Source organism: Melanerpes formicivorus, unplaced genomic scaffold, assembly GCF_026170545.1.
Source record: "Melanerpes formicivorus ecotype bairdi unplaced genomic scaffold, bMelFor1.0.p_v2 SCAF_17, whole genome shotgun sequence".
NCBI lineage: Eukaryota > Metazoa > Chordata > Aves > Piciformes > Picidae > Melanerpes > Melanerpes formicivorus.
In genome coordinates this window covers 8,271,421-8,293,338 of record NW_027142369.1, presented here as the reverse complement: position 1 = coordinate 8,293,338, position 21,918 = coordinate 8,271,421, and the positions used below count along the sequence as shown (strand labels likewise).

General features: G+C 37.1%; 2 protein-coding genes across 2 annotated transcripts in view; both read right to left on the bottom strand.

Annotated features, from left to right (window-relative positions):
* The window catches only part of AK7 (adenylate kinase 7), a 30,138-nt gene extending 13,122 nt beyond the window's left edge, over positions 1–17,016 (bottom strand). Inside the window, exons 1-13 of the mRNA XM_068148880.1 lie at positions 16,939–17,016; positions 16,172–16,366; positions 14,920–15,028; positions 13,907–14,001; positions 11,958–12,068; positions 7,945–8,028; positions 7,323–7,411; positions 6,896–6,986; positions 4,435–4,512; positions 3,620–3,769; positions 1,902–2,030; positions 1,455–1,596; positions 307–435 (exon numbers count right to left, since the gene is read on the bottom strand). Of these exons, the coding sequence (XP_068004981.1) occupies positions 307–435; positions 1,455–1,596; positions 1,902–2,030; positions 3,620–3,769; positions 4,435–4,512; positions 6,896–6,986; positions 7,323–7,411; positions 7,945–8,028; positions 11,958–12,068; positions 13,907–14,001; positions 14,920–15,028; positions 16,172–16,366; positions 16,939–17,016 (1,480 nt within the window). The remainder of the gene's footprint in view (positions 1–306; positions 436–1,454; positions 1,597–1,901; positions 2,031–3,619; positions 3,770–4,434; positions 4,513–6,895; positions 6,987–7,322; positions 7,412–7,944; positions 8,029–11,957; positions 12,069–13,906; positions 14,002–14,919; positions 15,029–16,171; positions 16,367–16,938) is intronic.
* A 986-nt stretch (positions 17,017–18,002) lies between these two features.
* GSKIP (GSK3B interacting protein) lies at positions 18,003–21,916 on the bottom strand. Its single transcript, XM_068148875.1, has 3 exons — positions 21,711–21,916; positions 20,457–20,715; positions 18,003–19,882 (listed from the first exon to the last, which is right to left on the bottom strand). The coding sequence occupies exons 2-3, from the start codon at positions 20,712–20,714 to the stop codon at positions 19,721–19,723; spliced, it is 420 nt and encodes a 139-aa protein (XP_068004976.1). The 5' UTR covers position 20,715; positions 21,711–21,916; the 3' UTR covers positions 18,003–19,720.
* Positions 21,917–21,918: the final 2 nt, after the last annotated feature.

Here is a 21,918-nt window from a genome sequence, read left to right as displayed (position 1 = left end):
TCACTGCAGGTGGACTAGATGACCTGTAGAAGTCCCTTCCAACCCAGGTGATTCCATGATTCCATGAACAACTCTCCATATTTGTGCTTTTACTTAGCATTTTGCCAGCAAAGATAATCTGAAAACTACCTTGTGCTTAAATAAGGTGCATTACAACGCTTCCTACATTTTAAACTTCATGTGAAAGTAACTTTGTTTTGTGTCCTGCATTGCAGTCAGCACAGTGCCAATACGCTTCTTGGCCCAGAGAATGATAACAATAATGACAATATTAGCAGCAATAACAAGAAAAGCAGCAGTACTTACAGTTAAAAAGATCTTTTGCCTGGTCATAGGTCTCTGGGAACCCATCTAAAACATACCCCTGATTCCTACAAGGCATAGATTTGAGCTTATCCTTCATAAATTGAACAATGTACTGATCATCTAGACGACCTAAGACACAAAGAAGGTTCATAAGTACCTAGTTTATGGAAAAGAGATAACTGGAATTATTTTACTAAAGTTTTGATTAATTTATCAAAGAAATCTCTATAGAGACCAGAAAAAATTTATGTATTTGGATATACTGCTTGTATATTACATGTTGTCAACAATCTGTGGAATACAAATATGTACCTATAAAATAAATTTTGTTATTGTTCACAAGGATATAAATACTAAGACTTAAGTGATACTAAACATGAAATTTGGGCTGGTGGTGTTAAATAATGCAATCAGATTGTAATAAAAATGGCAAAGAGAATTATAGGAAAAAATTTTTCAATGTGCAATTAACAGTAAGACTTTAAGATAGTCTTGAAAAACAAATGTGAGATAGGTTTTACAAGTTTCTTTTTCAGATGAATGGATTGAGAAATGAAATGGTTTATTAACTTGACCTACATTGTTGAACAAATACCTGCGAGAGTTTGTCTTGACCTGCTTTTTTGTCCTTTTACAAACATTGACTCCAGTTTCCTAAATTATTTTACTTCAGCTTTTACAATTGTTAAACATTTATAAACCATTCTAATAATGAAAGTATGTTACTATTTTAAAATGCATTATTACTAGAGATCTTCAAAACCTGCTTGGACACATTCTTGTGTGACCTGCCCTAAGTTGTCCTGCTTTGCAGCAGGATTGAACTCAGTCTCTGGAGGTCCCTTCCAACCCCTAGTATTCTGCAGACTTTAAAATTCTTTAGAGGCTTCAGCAAATGCTATTTACTTTTTAGAAATGGCCTAAATGATGTATGAAGAACTTTAAACCCCACACAATTTCATAAGACAGTGCACTATTTCTTTTACAAAATATGCAACTTCTGTTATATAAGGTGCATAATGTAAAATATTGTATTTGATTTTTTAAATGAGGTACATAGAGAAGGTCTGGGCACAATTCTTGAGTTTTTACATTTGCAGTGTTGAACTAGTTAATAAAATTCAGTCTTAGTACTTTATATTTCCTACCTGCATTCTGCTTCATGCTTTCTTTTACTGCAGATAATAACTCCTGTGCTGCTTCTACATCTATGCCCTCCTCCTCTTCATTATTTTCTCCATTGTCTTCCACATGGTCAGAGTCTGTTTCTTTAGGAGCCACAATTTTCTCCTGAAGACAAGATCAGAAATATGAATTGGCTCAGAAATTCTGTCACTTTTTTTTCCTTTATACACAGATATAAAAAAAACCTAAAAATATGAAACTGCTAATTTCACAGTGAAATAATTGGATGGTGAAATACTGAGCAATGATCAGTCTCTGAAAACAGTTTAATGCATCCCCCAGAGGTGGTTGGTATGTCAAAAGATATTTCTGTTCCAAAAGAATGAATTACAACTAATTTTTCAATTATGTCAAGTATGTAAAAATCATATAAATGAAAATAATAGCAATATTAGAAAACAGTAACACACCAGATTTGCTATTGTTTCAGAAATCACATCGTTTATCTTAATGCGATGTAGTTTGTAGTGCTTGCAGAGCTCCTCAGCAATGGTAGTTTTGCCAATCCCAGGAGGACCATGAACATAAACTTTAAGAGGCTGGGAAAAAAAAATTAAATATATAACATCATTCAAACAATATGGATGCTTTAATGCAAATGGAATAATCTTTTTACTGTAACTTATAGGAAATAACAATTATTATAATTAAAAATATGTTTTACTTTTATTAATTTATTTATTTCTCACTGAATAACCCCTACATCATCTGTTGGCTTTGAATAACAAAGTTGTTTAATGTGCAACCTTACCATTGGAGAATAAGCACACTTCTATTTAGTAGAGTCACAGATCAGCTTACAGTGGCACTATTAGTTTTTGAATGATGCAACACAAAAAACACAACCCCATAAATAGAATGCAGTGAATTTTGGAGTGAGGAGGCAGACACACTCCATGACACACATGCAATAGCTCTATTTTCCTGAGCTGAGGTAGAGCTGTTGTCATCTCAATGGTTATTAATCTCGAAAATTTCAGATCCATCTCAATCTTAAATTATGATCAGTTTCACATCTCACCTATCTAGCCCCTGGATGGGTAAGTGTAATTAAGAACTCAGTATATACTACCAAATATATTATTCAACAAACTCAGAATCTTACATCATTAACTGCCTATTTTAATTCATGAAATCTGACAGTACAAATTACTAATTTAATAGAATAGTGACAGGGATGGAGACCTAGCTAGCCTGCCCTCTCCTTGCCATTTTGTACTGAATATTTTTAATTACGTGCACATATACTCAGATGCAGTATTTAAATCCAAACACAGGTATTATAATTTCTTCAGAAATATTCAGGGACTTTTAATGAGCAACCTTGAATGCTAGTACTTGTGTTTTGTTTCATACCTCCTGAACTCTTGTTCAGAGTTGAGAGAAGATTTAGACATGTTGAACAGCTTTATCATACTTATCAATACTTGAATGTAAGCAAGCACTTTTTTCACCTTTCAATAACCTTCCCTATACATTTGAATGCAGAAGTTCTAAATATTAAGCCAATGTAGGAATCAGCAAAGTTGCTCAGTGTACTATGCAGCAGAGTAAAATGAAAGCTACATTGCAATTGAATATCCTGGTTCACTAAAACCATGAAGGACACAAAATACTTGTTTAACCACTGACTATTATAAAAAAGCTTAAATAATAGATATATGTATGTCATTCTTGAGACAATATATACCAAGAATCCCATATACTGCATACAGAAACGAGTTTCAAAACAGCAACTTCTCCATCAAGAAGCTTATTTGCATTTAAAGGGTTTCAGTTTTAGGCATAAAAGAATGAAAACCTAATAATTATAGTTGCCTGGATGCACCCTTGTGTGGCCTAACCTAGGCTATTCTGCCTCAGCAAGCAATTGGACTTCATGATCGCCAAAAGTCCTTTCTATCTCCAACCATTTGATGATTCTGTGATTATTCTTTTAATTACTACTCCTTCTATTTAAATTTCTTCCATTAATTTGCAGGTTTTATGTTTGTTTGTTTGTTTTGCATTTATATCATTCTTCCATGTATTTTGACCTAAAGGAGGTAGAGCTTGGGTTTATGTAACCGCTTCTATTGGGGAAAAAAGGAAAGAGACATTCTGAAAATTGTGTAGACCCAACCATTACCAGTAATCCTCGACTTTGCTTGTATTCCTTGACGATTTGTTCAATGTTCTCCACCAGTCCTGCCTGAGCAACCCACCTAATGTTGAAAGTCTCATTCAGAAACGTAGATTCCATTCGCAGGTTCACAAGCAGCATATCCAAATGCATTTGCTGAGGGAGCAAAGAAACATTTCTTTACAAATTTAAGCTACACATTAGAAAATGCTGCCTTAAACTAGAGACAAGAGTGGAGGACTGAGAATAGAAAGACTTACAGTATAGAGAAAGAGGTTTTGTGCACAAAGCAAACCAAACTTAAACTTTAAAAAAAACCAACAAAATGTCATTTGTATTTCATGAAACATTAATCATTCTGTACAATACAAAGGTTTAATATAATGGCAGGAAATAACCTCTTTCATAAATTTATCAAGTACCCTTTTAAAACTACCATGGCTGTAATTTTTAGTTCTCCTATGAAGAGTTTATTACAGATAAATAGGTTAATAAACCATAATTCATGCATGCTGCCATTTTCAGTCTTAACAACACCTCACTATTATTTTTGTTTATTTTTATGATTTTGTGTATGTTTTGTTAGAGTGCTCCATGCTTGGTGCAGCACAAACATCAATGCTTTACTGATCTTCTAAATCTGTTCTGTGATGGTTAAATTTTAGTTTATCTGTTTTCTAAATTTAAACTCACCATCTATTTTTAGGCCTGTTTTGGGGATAAATCTTTCTGGTGAAATAAAAAATAAGTTGGATATCTTGTAATATTATACATAGTTTACATTCTTTCCTTCAAGTAATATAAGGGAAAAAAATACTAACTTTTAACTCTTTGCTCAGAAATGCATTTTCTTTTGGAATATTCTCAATTTTTCCTGGTCCAACATTTTTACTGACACACTATCAAGAAAAGAAAAAGAAAATCAGATTATTAAAAATAATTGCTCAGGATTTCTGTGAATAAAATATATGCTGTAAATTTTATGTTACATGATACCTGGAAAGTCAGTATACTGATTTGGAACAGATCAAAGAAAGCATGAATATATTAATAGTAGTATTAAGCACCTCTTTGTTATATATCACTTTGTCTTGCAATAAAACAATATCAAAACAAGAAGTAAGCAACTCAAAATAATAGACAAGTGTTCTAAATCTCCTAAGTCTATGTACAACTTCCTACTGCTTAAGAAATATTTGGAGACAGATTTTATTTCTCAGCACTTCAGGTCCTTGAAGTACTTTTCTTTAACAATCAGGAAGGGTTTCCAGATCAGTGCCACCAATAACTCTTCATATTACCATTTCCATTTCAGAAATTGTTAGTTATGCCTACAGCCCTTTAAAATACGTTCAAAATCCCACTAAATCCCGTAAGATCGTAAAAATTCATATAGTCTGTCAGATGAAATCCATATATATTCCAGCATTCTGTTTCAAATAATGAGAATTAGTGGACATCCACTTGAAAATAAGAATGGGAAAAGCACATTTGATACTCCTTTCAGATAATCTTTTCATCTTCAGAGACTTCCTAAATGAGAAATAGCTGCTGTATATTTAACTAACTCTCCAGGTATTTTTTCCCCACCTCTGTATCTTTCCAGTCTTCTCCTGGGGCTGGTACAAATCCCTGCTAAAACAGCTCGCAACGCTCTCTCCACTGACACTGTTCTAAGAACTGTCCCATTACTCCTGTCTTCCATTTCCCATTTCTAATCACATACACATGAAAATAACCAACACTTTTCATAGGCTGCTTACCTGCTTCTCAGCAGCTTTTGGTGAAGTACACATGTCTTTGGGAAATTTAGGTAGACTATATCAGCTTGTTCACCTTTATCCACATTTGCTGGTCGTGTTAAAGAACTTCAGGAGGTTTCCAAAGTATTTGAAAGTACATTGCATTTTTTAAAAAATATTTATTGGAAAGTACTTTAGAAAAGTCACATTGACTCTTCCTAAATCCATCATATGTACCTGGGTGTCCTTTAATGCCTTTAATTTATTTAATGTCTAATGATGTACATGGTTGTCATCCAATAGTAGTAGTCATATTGGCCTATAATTCCCAAAACATTTCAGGAACCCCTTTTTGCATTGGCATCACATTTATTACTCTCCAGTCTTCAAGTGCCAGGACTGTACTCAACAGTCCTTCCAAATTCTTAACCATGCCCATTAATACAAAGCATCTCTGTTATAGCCCTATCTTCTCTATGTGCTCCTTTGATATCACAGTCATCAATTTGCTTTGCAGAGTTTGTGACACACTTTTTGCTCCTAGAGTGTTTGAAATAAAGATACTAATTTTGAGTCTTTCCTTCTGTTTTTGCTCTTACCCTGCCACACTTCCTGATGTTTTCTATTCTATTTCCTTCATCTGGACATAATCACAACATTTGGAAGTCTGACATCTTTTTTCTTCAACATACATCTTAACTATGATAATTTTAATTTTCACTTTCCCAAACTTTTCTTAATAAGTAGCATGCAATAGCCTTCTTAAATGGCTAAAAATGTAAATTTCAATAGCCTCTACCTTTCTCTAAGGAGTTCATATTTTTACCATCTTTTATGTTAATTTTTATATAATATAACACTCTTTCCTATGGGTGACGATAGCTGCAAAAGTAATTTTGACCTTTGCTGCTTCTGTAGGAATAGAAATCACTTACATAGAATGGCTCTTCAACAACTAGCTTTTCACTGAGACCCTGCATATTTACCTGAACCAAAACAAAGGTTGCATCTTCTTGCAAGCTCCCTAACACATTGTTCCATGAAATACTCTTTTACACAGCCTAAAACATTGAGTTTTTTCATCTTTGCATAACACTTGCTCAATCCACATGAGCAAGTCTCCTATGATCTTGTATTAGCTGACTCACTATCAGTGTGTAGTTCAACAGTGTCATCAAGACTGTTTGTAGATTCAATTTCAAATTGTTTGGATAAACAAGTTATTTTCTTACAAAATGAAGCAAAAATAATCTTCAAGACTTTGATTATCTAATCACACTACTGTCAAGCTTATAGCAATTCCTCGGAGCTTCCTTATATTTAAATATACATTAATGATAAATACTGCAAAAGTTGGTGCTGCAAAAGCAAGTCTAATTACTGTGTTTTGTTCTAAGGACAGAAGCGGATTTCAAAATAAATTTCTGTGTCAATTACTACAGAACATAATTTAGGAGTATTTACAAACTCCTACTTCTGTAAAATGTGTAGCTTTTAAAACCTTAAATACATTGGAGAAAAAAAGAATCAAATCTCTTACCTTAATCAATTCTTGAAGGGTGTGCATAGATGCATCTACTGCAAGTATATAGTGAGACTTTGGCCTGTGGTCTGCTATATTTTGTAACACCCTGAAATAGCAAGTACAGTCAGGGCCAGTAGACAGAGAAGCATACTGGCCTTTCATTGTTAAATGCATTTCAGAATCAGCACAAGAGTTTGTAAAAACCTTGCAGGACTCCTGAGAGCACAACATTTTCATATATATTTTCCTTAATAAAAAAGCACAGCTAGATATGTCATTTCGGAAGTAGTTCAAATGAAACAGAATCTGACCCACTAAGAGGGGACAACCACTGTTCTTAAGACCATCACCCCAATTTAAAAGCCTCAGTACTCTCCAATATGTTTGGATTTGTAATCTAGCTATGTATCAGTCACTGTCAAGTGGAAACTGTTTTACTTACGCTGCTAAATCAACAACATGAATGGTTGGAATAAAATTGTTTCCATCTCCAAAAACAGGTATTGCAGGAGTCTCACTAAGCCAACCTGTCTGAAAATGCAAATGGAGAATGAAGCGAGGGAAAAAAAGGTTAGTTTTAAGTAGCATATCTATATATTCAAGATTTAAAGTTCAGTTTCTTGAATGATTAATGAAATTGCAGTAAAGAAATCAAGTCTTGGGAAATACTGACTGGCAGCCTACCAAATCCAAAAATTTTATTTTTTGTAGAAGAATATTCTTTGATCTTGACAAATGTTATTTTATATTCCAAATCAAAGAAATGCTTGGAAAGAAGAGGACATAATGTTGAGAAGAAAGACATTTTTCCGGATTTCATTGATATGACAGCCATGTTCTCACTGTGAAGTACATATGGAGATACTGCTCAAAAAATATGAAAAGCATAAAAAATGTATAGAGCTTAAAAAATTAAAAACATTTCCCTTGTAGCTAAAGCATTACAAAACAATCAATCACTTGTTTTTTTCACTAAAGCTTATAATTCCAAGGCTACTAAAAAACATTCGAGTGGTTTGGACCTCAGAAATCAAATGAACCTTCAAAAATAGTTGGATGTCTACCTTAAAAAAGTAGTGGAAGACTCCTTCCCCAGCTCCATATTGATGTCCTGAGGCAACAACATAAGTTGAAAATTTATGTTTGTTCTGTGAATTAAAGTCAACAAGAAAGTTTTTATAAATGTATGGCACTGCAAATAGGATACTGATTTACCCTGAAACCTGAGTATTTATGTAATAAATACAAAAAGTGTGCAAATTATATCACTTAAAATTTGCAGCTAGAACTGTCATTGCATATCCTGTAGTTTTCTAAGTAATATTGTTAATATTTCCTTCCCAAAAAAGTTTTGCTCTTTTGCTCAATCATCATTAAAGGAACTTAAGCGAACAGAGTAAATATTGTTTCTACTTTCCATTTCCAAGGGAAAAACCCCCAAACATTCATTGAAACTATTTTTTTTTTAATTGCATTGTATCTGCATTTTACTGGCTACAGAAGTGGGAAATGCAGGATTAATGATTTTATAATTGTTTTACCTTCATTCTGATATACAATAAAAAAAAATAATCTGTGACCCATCCACATGTTTTTCCTAACTACCTATCATAATCAACCCATGTATTTTTGTGTTGACTATTGTTGTATGATTTCAGAAATTGGTCTATCCTGGCTGCCTCTTTATGTATAATGTTATGGCTTGGATCAGTGTTGGGGTTGGTCATACTGAAAAAAAAATACAAAATTATTTTAAGAAGAAAAACTTCCATGAAAATTTGTAAAATTAGAACCAGACACTATGAAAGTTTTCAGGTGAAACAAAATTATCATATAATTCTCATGTTGTAAAGACACTAGACATTATATATCTATTTAACACTCTGTAAAAGAACCTACTTTTACCAGCAGAGAAAATAAATGAGATCTACTTTTGTGAAAAAAATGCAAATTTTGTTATCACCCTTACAATATTTCAGAAATGTAGAACTAAGAATAGTTTGTCAATCTTTGATTATATAAGCAAAGCATCCTATAAAGGGATGAAAAGTTGTAACATCAGTGTATTGTAACTGTGAACGTGTTTTTATCTATTTACTTACAAAATAAAACTTTGTACTAAAAACTATCTCAACTCAGTGGAATGCAGCAGCTTGCTAACAACTGTGAGAAACATTAAAACTGAATGACATTATATGGTAGCATAAGAACTCCCACATGTAGTTTGCTCAGGCACTATCATGATAGAAGCTGTTTTTACCCTAAGAGCAGCAGTTCCTGGGATTCCTCTGGACAGGCTGCAAGCCTACCCCAGGAAAAGACATGCTGTATTTTGTGTCTCACAGCAGGAAAAATCTGCCTCTTGTGAAAACACAGGAGGTGCTATTTCTCATCTCTATTAAGAAGCATGAAACACATAGGATTTTCTTCCATTTACCTTCCAGTAGTTTCTGCAGTAGCCATTTGTGGAGACAAAACAGAATTTGTCACTGAGTGCTTTGTTTCACCGAAGTACAAACTTCTGACACCTGTTCAAGTGCTCTAAAATTATTTATTTAGTGTCACAACTCACATATATGAGAAGGTACTACCTGAGATGACTTGAATATACTTAATTTTAAAAGTAAGATCATTGTTGGGCAAGCTTTAGCTACAGCATTTTAGTCACGGGTAAAGATCTTCACAGTCCTGTGTAATATTCATTAAAGCCACTAGATGTCACATTCTAGCTATTACAATTAGTTGTATGCTTTAGTGGATTTAAGTTTGCTTTATTCTAATAAATTGCTTGAAGTGGGAATCAGGTCTAAATGAATGCTTTCAGGAACTGTGATGTCACTAAGAACAGAGCTGCGAGATGAAAAGCTCCTCTGTCTGTCATAGGCAGATGTTGCTCCAAAGATTCTCAATTTGGCAGGACCCCGGAGTCAGGAATGTGTCTCCGTGAAAACAGCAACACAGCCTGAATGCCCTGCCACAAAGGTAAAGGTGAAAAATCGCTAGTGGTAAAAAGCAAAAATTTCTAGCTCTCAACCCTTACTGAATTTAAAGCAAAATATAGGTGGGAGATACATTAACTCAAAGAGATGGAATCTTGCATTAAGCAACAACACTGGAGATGTTTAGGAAGTGACTGGATGGGGCACTTGGTGCCATGATTAGATAGTGTTGGATGATAGGTTGGACTCGATGCTCTCAAAGGTCTTTTCCAACCTGGTTCTGTTCTGTTCTGTTCTGTTCTGTTCTATTCTATTCTATCCTATTCTATTCTATTCTATTCTATTCTATTCTATTCTATTCTATTCTATTCTATTCTATTCTATTCTATTCTATTCTATTCGCCATTAAATTGCACTCTAAACAGATATGAAGGCTAAGAAGCCCATCTATTCCTAGGTGCAAAATTTCTTTAGATGACTGATATGGGTGCTAAATCCTAGGATCTCCTGAGGAGCTCTTTGCACGGGAAGGCCATGGACCCGATGGAGCTGCTCCAGAGGATTGCCATGAAAATGATCAGAGGGTTGAAGCACTTCTGCTATGAAGACAGGCTGGATTTTTTCAGCCTGGCGAAAAGAAGGCTTCCAGTACCTGAAGGGGGCCTACAAGAAGGATGGGGAGAGACTGTTTACAAAAGCCTGTAGTGATAGGTTGAGGGGCAGTGGCTTCAAACTAGAGAAGTGTAGATTTAGATTGGACTTTAAGAAGTTCTTTACCATGAGGGTACTGCCCAGGGAGGTGGTTGGAGCCCCATTCCTGGAGATATTAAAGGTGAAGCTCAACAGGGCTCTGGGTTGCTTGATCTAGTTGAGGAAACCCTGCTTACTGCAGAGGGAGTTGGACTAGATAACCTTTGGAAATCCCTTCCAACGCAGACCATACTGTGATTCTGTGTGAAGTGGTAATGCTGTCATTTCTTTCACAGATGGCACATTCCCCAGATGTTACTGAATTTAGAAATGAGTAAGAATAGTAATCTAGAAGTCTCCAGCCATCACAGGAAGTGAATGTTGGAAAGAACAGATGTTTTGGAGTGTTCCTGCTCCAAAGTGCTGACAGAAAGTAAACCAGGGCAATGATACCCACTGAAGCTCCCCCTGGACTTGCGGAGGAAAAGAGCTCCATTTGAAATGCAAGTTGTTTGAAATATTGTTCTACTGTCTTTGCAACAGACATTCAGTCTGGAAAACATATGGAAGTTAATTGGGTTAATACCTTTGTTATGTAGTGACTCAGTGCTTTGGAACAGCCTGAAAAAATGAGTCAATAGTTAACCTGGGTGTTACTGGCAGTAGAAGTTATTGCAAGGTTTGGTGGACACTCTTTACAATATTCGTGTTTCTGACACCACAAGTATGAAAGTTATTTCACAGTCTTTTAACTCCATGTTAGCAGAGTACAAGAACAACTTGATCTTTCAAGCTGTAAACCAAGTTTTACTGACATTCTGTATTATTAAATTATTGTTAGAATAGAATATAATGTCTAGTGCTATTTCCTCAACGAGTCATGACAAGTAGGCTAATGAGGTCCAGAAAAAAAAAAAAGAAAGAAAGGCTGAAGGAAGTGATTTTAAAACATATATAAAGTGAAAATGTATATTCTAGTTACTCTCAGTCAGCTCTATGGCCACAATTTTGAAGTGAAATGTAGGGTGGAATAAAAGTCAACAAGCACTCTGCTCCAAGTGCACAAACTATCCAGGAATGTGGTAGGTGTGGCCAAAGCATATTCTAAGTATTTAAAGGAGATATAATACTAACATAACTTGCTAATATTTAAAGATGCTGCTTTCTTTAGAGCTATATTAATAACCCTTCCCTTTACATTCTTTTATCCTCAAGTCTTTCCTCACACAGGGCCCAGCTTTAATACTTTCTAATACAAACAATGAAACTATGTTTTTAGTGAGTTAAGAATGGTTTACTAGCTATCTAAAGAAAATCATGGACCTTGGGATCTGCATTATATAGACACGTAAGTTTTGAAAGACATTGTTTCTAAGTTCCATTACTATGATAATGCTCTAAGTAAAAAGACAAATCAACCTATTTGTACAAAGAAGTTCTTTACATACAGTTTTCCCAAGTTTGAGAACAAGTTTTTCAGCATTTATGTGATCCATAAAGTTAGGATGAGATTTTCTTTTGCGATAATCTTCATCAGTAAAAGGAATCTCAGGATCTTCCTATGAAGGAAAAAATGTGACGGCTATACATGTATTAGAACAATTTAAAAAGAAGTAAATAGTTAAAGTAAATTCTTAAAAATATAGTTTTAATTGTTTTAATTTGATATTCTCAAAATTTCTGAATATGATACTTGAGGTTCAATATTTTGAAAATGTCAATAATTAAATTTCAATCTTTTTATTTTTTAAATATATTTTTAAAGCATGAATTGTTGTTCTATATAGCATTACATAAGCTTGAGAAACTCTATCTGTAACACTAAATTTGAGAATTGCAATAGCATACTACAAAGTGTTCCACATGGTTCCTGAGGATACTGAACATATGTAGATATAAATATGTACCTATTTATCTGTCTATACCCTGATTCAAATACATATTTCATTAAATATGTAGCAAATAACAGGATTTTATGACTGAAGGCCAGTGCATACTGCAGTTACTATAGGTCTTACCTCTTGTCCAAGCAGTCCCTAATATCTGCCTGCTTTATTGTAGCCCAGTGCTTAAACTGATCTGTCCAGTGGTTCAGGGTAAAAGGATCATGACAAAAAACATATTTGTGGATCCTAACTTTATTAGGTATTGCTGAAGTACATGCTGACATACTTTATTTAATCTAATTTAATGAATACTTTCCATTAAATGGAAACACTGTTAAAAGAAAAGAAAAGAAAAGAAAAGAAAAGGAGAGGAGAGGAGAGGAGAGGAGAGGAGAGGAGAGGAGAGGAGAGGAGAGGAGAGGAGAGGAGAGGAGAGGAGAGGAGAGGAGAGGAGAGGAGAGGAGAGGAGAGGAGAGGAGAGGAGAGGAGAGGAGAGGAGAGGAGAGGAGAGGAGAGGAGAGGAGAGGAGAGGAGAGGTTCGGAGAGGAGAGGAGAGGTTCGGAGAGGAGAGGAGAGGAGAGGAGAGGAGAGGAGAGGAGAGGAGAGGAGAGGAGAGGAGAGGTTCGGAGAGGAGAGGAGAGGAGAGGAGAGGTTCGGAGAGGAGAGGAGAGGAGAGGAGAGGAGAGGAGAGGAGAGGAGAGGAGAGGAGAGGAGAGGAGAGGAGAGGAGAGGAGAGGAGAGGAGAGGAGAGGAGAGGTTCGGAGAGGAGAGGTTCGGAGAGGAGAGGAGAGGTTCGGAGAGGAGAGGAGAGGAGAGGAGAGGAGAGGAGAGGAGAGGAGAGGAGAGGAGAGGAGAGGAGAGGAGAGGAGAGGAGAGGAGAGGAGAGGAGAGGAGAGGAGAGGAGAGGAGAGGAGAGGAGAGGAGGAGGAGAGGAGAGGTTCGGAGAAGAGAGGTTCGGAGAGGAGAGGAGAGGAGAGGAGAGGAGAGGAGAGGAGAGGAGAGGAGAGGAGAGGAGAGGAGAGGAGAGGAGAGGAGAGGAGAGGTTCGGAGAGGAGAGGAGAGGAGAGGAGAGGAGAGGAGAGGAGAGGAGAGGAGAGGAGAGGAGAGGAGAGGAGAGGAGAGGAGAGGAGAGGTTCGGAGAAGAGAGGTTCGGAGAGGAGAGGAGAGGAGAGGAGAGGAGAGGAGAGGAGAGGAGAGGAGAGGAGAGAAAAGAAAAAGAAAAGAAAAGAAAAGAAAAGAAAAGAAAAGAAAAGAAAAGAAAAGAAAAGAAAAGAAAAGAAAAGAAAAGAAAAGAAAAGAAAAGAAAAGAAAAGAAAAGAAAAGAAAAGAAAAGAAAAGAAAAGAAAAGAAAAGAAAAGAAAAGAAAAGAAAAGAAAAGAAAAGAAAAGAAAAGAAAAGAAAAGAAAAGAAAAGAAAAGAAAAGAAAAGAAAAGAAAAGAAAAGAAAAGAAAAAGAAAAGAAAAGAAAAGAAAAGAAAAGAAAAGAAAAGACAAGACATTTGTATTACTTACAGGGTCAGGCGGTTTGCTCTTTGCCCAGCTCATTATTGTTGAAATGAGGATGAATAACTTTGGTGTTGCAAAATGCTCTATTTCCATATGTAAGGCTGTTAAATTAAAGCACAGGACTTAATCTAGTATTATTCAAACTGTATTCTTCCTGTTATATAAAGGTCCTGTATAGTCATTTATACCATAATGTTCTGTGTGATATGCATTTTTAAGCAAATATGCTTTATTTGGATTAACATAAAATAATTATAAATCAAGAAATAAAACAAATAGACAAAACACGTTAATGAATAATCAAATTATTTGGAATCAACATAATCTTCATAGAAGTGCATATCAGGGAGAGGGGGGAAGAGGTGAAAGAAACAATCTATCCTTGGAAATTACTCATCTTTACCACTGAGACATGAAAAGAAAATGGAAGTGTGGGTTTTTTCAAGATGGAAACAGAAAGCCTACAGATCTCAAGTAAAACTTCCTTATTTTAATTTAGAGCAAAATAATTCAATGTAGGTTATGTAACTTCTGATGTTATTCAAGTATTTATTTGGTAAACGTGAAACCATAATTTAGTTTAACTTTCATATAAAAAACAATATTGCACTGTCACTATAAAAAGAGTCCAGATGCTTATTAGAATTTGGATGCAACAGCCAGGAGAAAGTTTCAGAACAACTGTTAGCAGTATTTGCATCTGTTAATTATATAAAATATGAAACATTATTTGAATATCACAGGAGCAAATTTTGATTCCACCTCCCAGTGCAAATAGGTAAGATGATGGTTGATAGTTATTTAGGGAAATGACTGCCTACACAAATATGTTATTTGAAGTGTTGGACTGTTCTCTGACACCTTCTCTATCTCATAAATGCCTAAGTACATTCCATGGTTCCTTGCTGACTTTTTTGAACATGCAACAGCAAACTATAAATTCCAAATAATGTTGTTCAGCATTTATGGTAAATTTTGTATAGCAGCCAATTTTCTGTTGAGCTGATAGCTATACTAACCAGAAGCAGCCCATGTTGCTTCTTCAATCTGATCTGCATCCTCAGTGATGTTGTATAATACGATCTCACACTCAAGCAGGTGACTTAAGAGCTCTTCTCGTGAAGAGTTCTGGGGATAAAAAATAGTTAGAATCTGTTGTTTAAAAAAAGAGAGAGAAAATATCCAAAATTTGTTTTCAAGTTTACCACGCTGAGAGAAGGTAGTTTTCTAAGTTAGAATAATTCACAAGATGGATATCAGACTTTATGTCAGATACAAGCAAGGTGACATAATGTAAATTACATGCTGAAACTACTCATTTACAGTACACATTAGTCCAAATGGTTGTACAATTTGTAGTGGTGTTTTAGGATTCATACTTTCAGTGCAGTGACTTTTATAGTTATTTTAAACAAGGATCAGTTAGTAGAATGGAGAAGACATTTTTAAATGTCCATTTCCTTGCAAGATTGGACCCTGTAATTTTTGTTAAATGCAGAGTGTCTGCATCACTTGAGCAAGTCTAACAAAGACCCGGGTCAGAGCAGTGATTAATATTAAACACTGCCAAATATAATTTTCTGAATGAAAAATTCAGATGCATTGACATTTAATTCAATATTTTAAAATTGATTCTGGATAATCAATTTGAGACAAAGGAAATTTAAGTTTCAAAAAAACTAGAACAAGCTGTAGGCAATCCCATTCTTAAAAGCGAGCCTCTTTTAATTATGTAAACTCTGAGCATATCTTTATACAAAGCTGTACGTAACAGAATCACAGAATTGTCAGGGTTGGAAGGGACCTCACGGATCATCTAGTTCCAACCCTCCTGCCATGGGCAGGGTCGCTTTCCACTAGATGAGGTTACCCAGAGACACATCCATCCTGGCCTTAAAAACAATTAGTTGCTAGTGAAAGCAGCGATTTCAGTGAACAGCTAAGATTTTAAGCTTGATTTCAAGCAGCAGTACCTTGACAACACTGATAAAAGACAGAAAAGAGATACTTGAGGGGAAAAAGTAAAGACCATTGACCTAGACGATGTCCCCTAACTATACTAAAATTATTTCCAGTCTGAGTTCCTTCCTTTTACTATTTGCCATATTAGACTTAGAAGGGAGGGAGTGTGCAGGAAGCAGAAGTAATGTAATATATGTATATATCTTACAGCTGCAACAAAAGACCATTTTATTAATGCAGGTGATTTTACACAGCATGCAATATTTTTAGAATTGCTTAATGGCTATCTGGAATAAGACCCTTACTTACTGCATATGTTTCCTCTGCAAAACATGGTTTAGCACTCTGTGGTTTAGAAAGGGTACCCACTATTTGGTAGATCCCCTCCTTTGGCCCACTAGAAACTTCAGCGGATGAATTATTTTCATTTTCCTCCTCCTCATTCTCCTCCTCCTCTTCTCCAATGCTTTCAAGCGACGCCCCAACAATACATCTGGATAAATACTGCAATATACAAGACACACACTCGTATGCAAATATATTGAACCCTCCACAGATCTCAGGATCTGGGGAAGACGCCAGCACGGTCTGACTAGCCGTGATCCTGTTTCAAGTAATGTAGCTCAGAGCATAGTTTTCCATTGAAAAGAAAAAAGTTAGGGAGCCCCCAGCCTCAGATGCAATACTTTGTCGCACTTGCGTCCCACGACTCGAAGTCTGCAACCTCTTCTGTGCAACCTGCTCCGTCTCTGGCGACTGTTCATTCAGAGAAGTTCTCGCGCCACAGTGACCAGCTGTTGCCCGCGATCTCCCGACCTGCTTTACTTAATTCCTGCTTCTAAGTCTCATTTTGTCCTCCTAACTATCTTTCCCCCCGAGCCCCTTTCCTCAGCAACTAATCTAGGCGATCGCGGCTACTCGGCTGGCCTCCCGCCTCTCGCTGGAGGCCTGCCCAGGGCCCTTATCGTGCTACCGGACAAGGGCCCAGCGGGACGGCGAAGGCAGCCCCTCCGGTAGCGATGGCTGAGGAAAGAAGCTTCAGCCGCGAGCAGCTGCAGGTACGCCCCCGCGGTCACCTCGCCAACGTTGAGGCCGCAGTAAGAGTCAAGATGGTTGAGGAAGACCCGGCAATTCCGCGCCGACCCCGCCGCCATCGCCACAGCCCGCAGCGGGGACGCGATCCGTTGCTGTGCGACCAGAGGCGCCGCTGAGCGCGAGCTGGGGTGGGCGAGGCGGCCTTTCCCTGGCAGGGGGCGCTGCAGACCGCCCGCCTGCGCCGTGGCCGCCGCCGGGGCGCGCCTCGCGGCAGGGGACGCTGTCAACGCGGCAGGGGACGCTTGTCTGCTGCGACGCTTCAGACAAGCACGGACTGCGCCAGCTACGCAGTCGGAGACTTTGTTCTTGACTTCTTAACGCCCAACAGTGCAAAACGTATGCAGTACGCCTGAGGCAAAAGTAGCTTTAATTAGGTTATTAGGCATCCTTTCAGCTAGCAGGCTGGCTTTGAGGCGTTTACGTATTTCGTAAATGAACAGATACATTACGCCAAGCAGCACTCACTCAGGGATTCCGACAATGAAAACAAACGACAGTCCGAAAAGCCCTATTCTTCGTTGTCAGTGCTTAAGAGAAGCTCCCTTCATATAGGTATCAAAGCCTAAATATAGGGGCTGTAAAGCAGCTTGTGTCAACTCCATAACCCAGATAACGTGTAATCACATAGCTTTCCCATTTTTTTAATCAATGTTGCAGTATGTTACAACAAAGAACATACGTTTCTTATGGGAAAACCTATACACACCTGCTTTGAAAGTATTTCTCAGGCTTATGGCAAGTACACAAAACAAGGAGGCATTTTAAAACATCTCTAAAATTCTTAGTAATGCAACACTGGCATTTCTGCACATGTATGCCTCTAATTTCCTTTCTAAGTTCCTCTTCCCAATCACCCAGGATTCAGGACAGAGTTTCATCAGATACAAGTTTGCAATCAAAGGTTTTCACATACTTTTTAACTAATTTAGGATTTTTCTATGGGTGTGATGAGTGTGGTTGTTCACTCCTCTCTTCAGTAACTCCCACTCCTCCCCTCTCCCCCGAGCCCTCTCCCTTCCCAAGAAAACTACAACACACCACTACATTTATTTAATGCTTTAGTCATTGAAATTGAACAAGTAAATTAGTTGCAAGGAAAAATATTCAAATACAAATCTAGTAAAGTACATTCTCCTCACAGAGGACTAACCCTGTGCCACAGACTTGTGTGCAAGAGAGCCTATGAACAATTTTTAGAGCATGAAAGCATACCCTAGGGCAGAAGATTAATATCAGAAGTTCCAACCCTAAAATACAATAAAATAAACATGAAATTAAGTTCTGGAAAACAGAAGTGCTTTTTCTTGTCAGTCATAGTTGTACAACACTATCCCAAAGCTATTGCAAAAAGCTGTACTACACTTCTCCAGTTAACAAGACTAATCCTTAGCTGGTAAAAGTGAATAGAGTTCTATTGAAGTCACGGGAAAATGTGACTTCATGAGAACTGATATATCTGTATGTGCAACTCCAGAAAAAGCTACTCTATGTATTTGTCACAAAAGCATGGCAGAATAATGGCAGGATTATTTAAATAAAGATGCACAAGTGCTGAATAATATAAGAATACAAAAAGTGTGAACATCACAGAATGTGATTTCAACAGTATTAGTATTTCTAACTAACTGTAATTTAAAAAAGTCTATCATTCAGTACATACTTGAAAAGTTACAGCAGAACAATAGATTTATAAAGAGATTCATACGAGTTTTGAAGTAGAAAACACAAGTTATATCTTCCAGTTTGTATTAGTCTTAACAAATTTCATACAGCCTTTGGTTTCAAACCAGTACAATGTAATTAACATTACAGTGCTTACTTTGTATTCATCAGGAGAGGACAATTGTACATTTGAGGAAGAAAAGGTCAAAAACAGGGGTACCAAAGTACTGCATTATAGAAAGTAAAGGCTGAAGCAAAAATACTCTTGGGTTTATCCTGTACATCATGTAAACACACATTCAGAATAGTAAACAGGCTAAAATGTCTTCCAAGCCTCCAAAACAGTTACAATAGAGCATACATATACATATATATATATCATATATAACATCATCTTTAGGAAATGTAGCCCATTACATTGTAATTCTGTGCTTAACTCATTGTGATTCAGATAATACATTCATATATTAGCAGTACATGTCATTTATTATTTGAACTTTGCTGGTTGCCATAGATAAGGACAAATCAAATAGTATTGAGCCTTGCTTTTACCTCAGATACTGTCACTACACAAGCAATGCTCAACTGTTCAAGAACAACTTTTCCTGTTACCAAAGTTGAGAACTTTCAGATTTATGTAGAGCAAATCAAGCTGAAATTCTGTTCTTTGCAGAACAGTAGTCTTCCCTATTATTTTTCATTAATTGGGTAAAGGAAGTAGTTAGCTTCTATTTTAAAAAGCAGATATGAAAATTATCACTAACCACACACAAAAATACTACTTGTATATAAAACTCTCTACATTTTTTAGAGTTTTCAATAATAACAGTTTGAAAAGAGACCAGATTTTTTTAGCAATCTAAGCAGCAACTTATTTGTTCACATACAACAAAAAGGAAAGCAAAATTAAGGAGCTTCCTTGTAATTTACCAAAGTGGCTTTTAATAGCATTGTGATATACACAAATCCACTGTAGCAGGAACTAGATATTAATGCAAGAAACAAAGCTTAAGATGTTTGTGATTACATTTGTAAGAAAGATCTCAGTGCCTCATACTAAGAATTCCTTCTAGCATTAAACCTTACTCACATCTAGGTAAATCATGACTGACTATCCTTCTTCAAAGCTTCTAGCCTTTGTAGTAGTGCATTTCCAAACACCTCTCGATATGCAGGGCTGAGAGAGTCCAGTAAGGAGTAGACAGTTTCATGGTACGGAGTTTGCAATCTGTCATCAGTCTGATCGAAATCATAAGCTACTACCTGCAACAAAGAGATCACCAGTTAAATTTCTGTGGTTAGGATCACCTTGCAATGGGGATGGATATCATAGCACTTTGCCAGTCAGGGTAGTACAGTAATGTGATAACAAAACCCTGAATTCGAATTGTAATCTGCACTTTCTACTATGGGGTTTGGTGCTAATACAGTATTTAGACAAATACCTTTTGTCCAAAACTCAGAATATAGTAAAACATAAAGATATTTGAAAAGTCTTACATACAAAATGCTTGCATAAAAAATACAAACGGTCCAAGAAAAGGAGTTGTACACAAGCTGTAGTACTGATTTATCTAAGTCTTGACAAACCCAAAGGCTGACATGTCTGTAACACATCACTGCTTCAACCTTAATCATTTAGCATCTCAAACAAATGCCTGATTTTTCATCAAAATCCCATCTTGCTTTGTTGTAACTAACTAGTTAAAGTTCCACTTTCCAGGAGAAAACATATTAAACAGGCTTTCATAAAAGTACACTGAGAATTTGTACCTTTTCAACACAATCACTTGTTCAAGACACAGAGGCTTAAGAAATTATAAACAAATTACTTCACCCTGAGTCCTGCTTCGGTGAGCTCCAGACAGTATCTGTTTCTTTCTCTGGTTTCCACATTGATATACGCCACATCCTCTGCACAGGGAAGGGTTTTTGAGACAAACATATTGCTGACAGCAAACAGAACATCATTCACAACAGCTTCAGCTTCCAGTCTCATATCTTTTACATCTGTTCCTTCAAAGTCTCTATAATCAGAATCTTCTTCAAAGCCTGTACTGTTGGGTAACTCCATAGGATTGCAATCAGTCTCCATTCTGTACACAGAAACATTTATTTTAGATTTATCATACCACTACATTCAGTATATATTTAACATCATACAATAAGATTTACAACTTAAGCAGAAGTATTTAAGACTGTCCATAAAAATAAGAGACCCCATGATGTTTAACTCATTAAATGCCAGTCCAGAGAAGTCAAAACTAGGATTCTCAGAAAGAATGCTTAAGAACGTTACATTAGCACATAAAATCATTGAAGCTGATTTTTCTTAGCTTGCACTCTGTTGTATTAAACTTAACTGAATGATTGATATTTAATTATGTGATTTGCTGATGCAAAATACAGTAGGAAGACAAGTAGGAAAACCTGAAATCAATAGCTGTAGAAAGTAAAAAACTATTGCTGGTGAATTTTAGAACAAAAAGCTGTGAACTAAATGGATTATCTGACTCTAAGAAGATGTATTTACATTAGCGTTTTGTTTAAAGTCACTAAAGAAAATTCTTTCATTAGGTTCTATGCACAATTGCCAATCTATTTCAGAGACTTTGTAAGCAACTGTCACCCAAGAAGGGTCAGACTAGGGGTTACGACAATGGCTCCAACATTTGGCCTCTCAGGAACCAGCGTCGCTAACGAGGCCGCATCTAACTTACACCCACGGAGAAACCTCAGGCCAGCAGGGAAGGCCCTTTGGGACACAGCCCTTAATGCTTTGGCAGATGAGCACGGGTGCCAGGGAGTGAATGAGGCAATAACCGATCTGCAACACGCAAGACATTTACTTCGTAAAACTCATTCCTTCCTGATAAATTCCCCCCTGGACCTACAAATTCCGAAGAAGCTGAAAGCAACGGGGAACTTGGCTACCGAACTGCGCAGCCTGCCATTCCAGGGGAATCGCCTGGATTTACTGACAGCAGAACAGCCGCGGATCACACCTGCGCCCCTGCGGCAAGAAACCCCGACAGGAACAGGCCGCCACCATCACTGGCAGCGCCACGCCGCGCCCCGGGAGTCCACCTACCAGTCCCGACGGCGGGCGGCCGAGGTCCCGCCGCCCGATCTTAAACTCCGGACACAACGGCACCTGCTGCTCCGCCCCACTGCTCCTTCCTCCGGTGGCCTTCGCTACAGAGCCGGCCCCGACTGCGCGAAGGGTACCGGCATCCGCCACCTCGCCCTGGCGCGACACCGCCCCCTCACGCAGCTCCTGCCGCCGCTTCCGCCCCCAC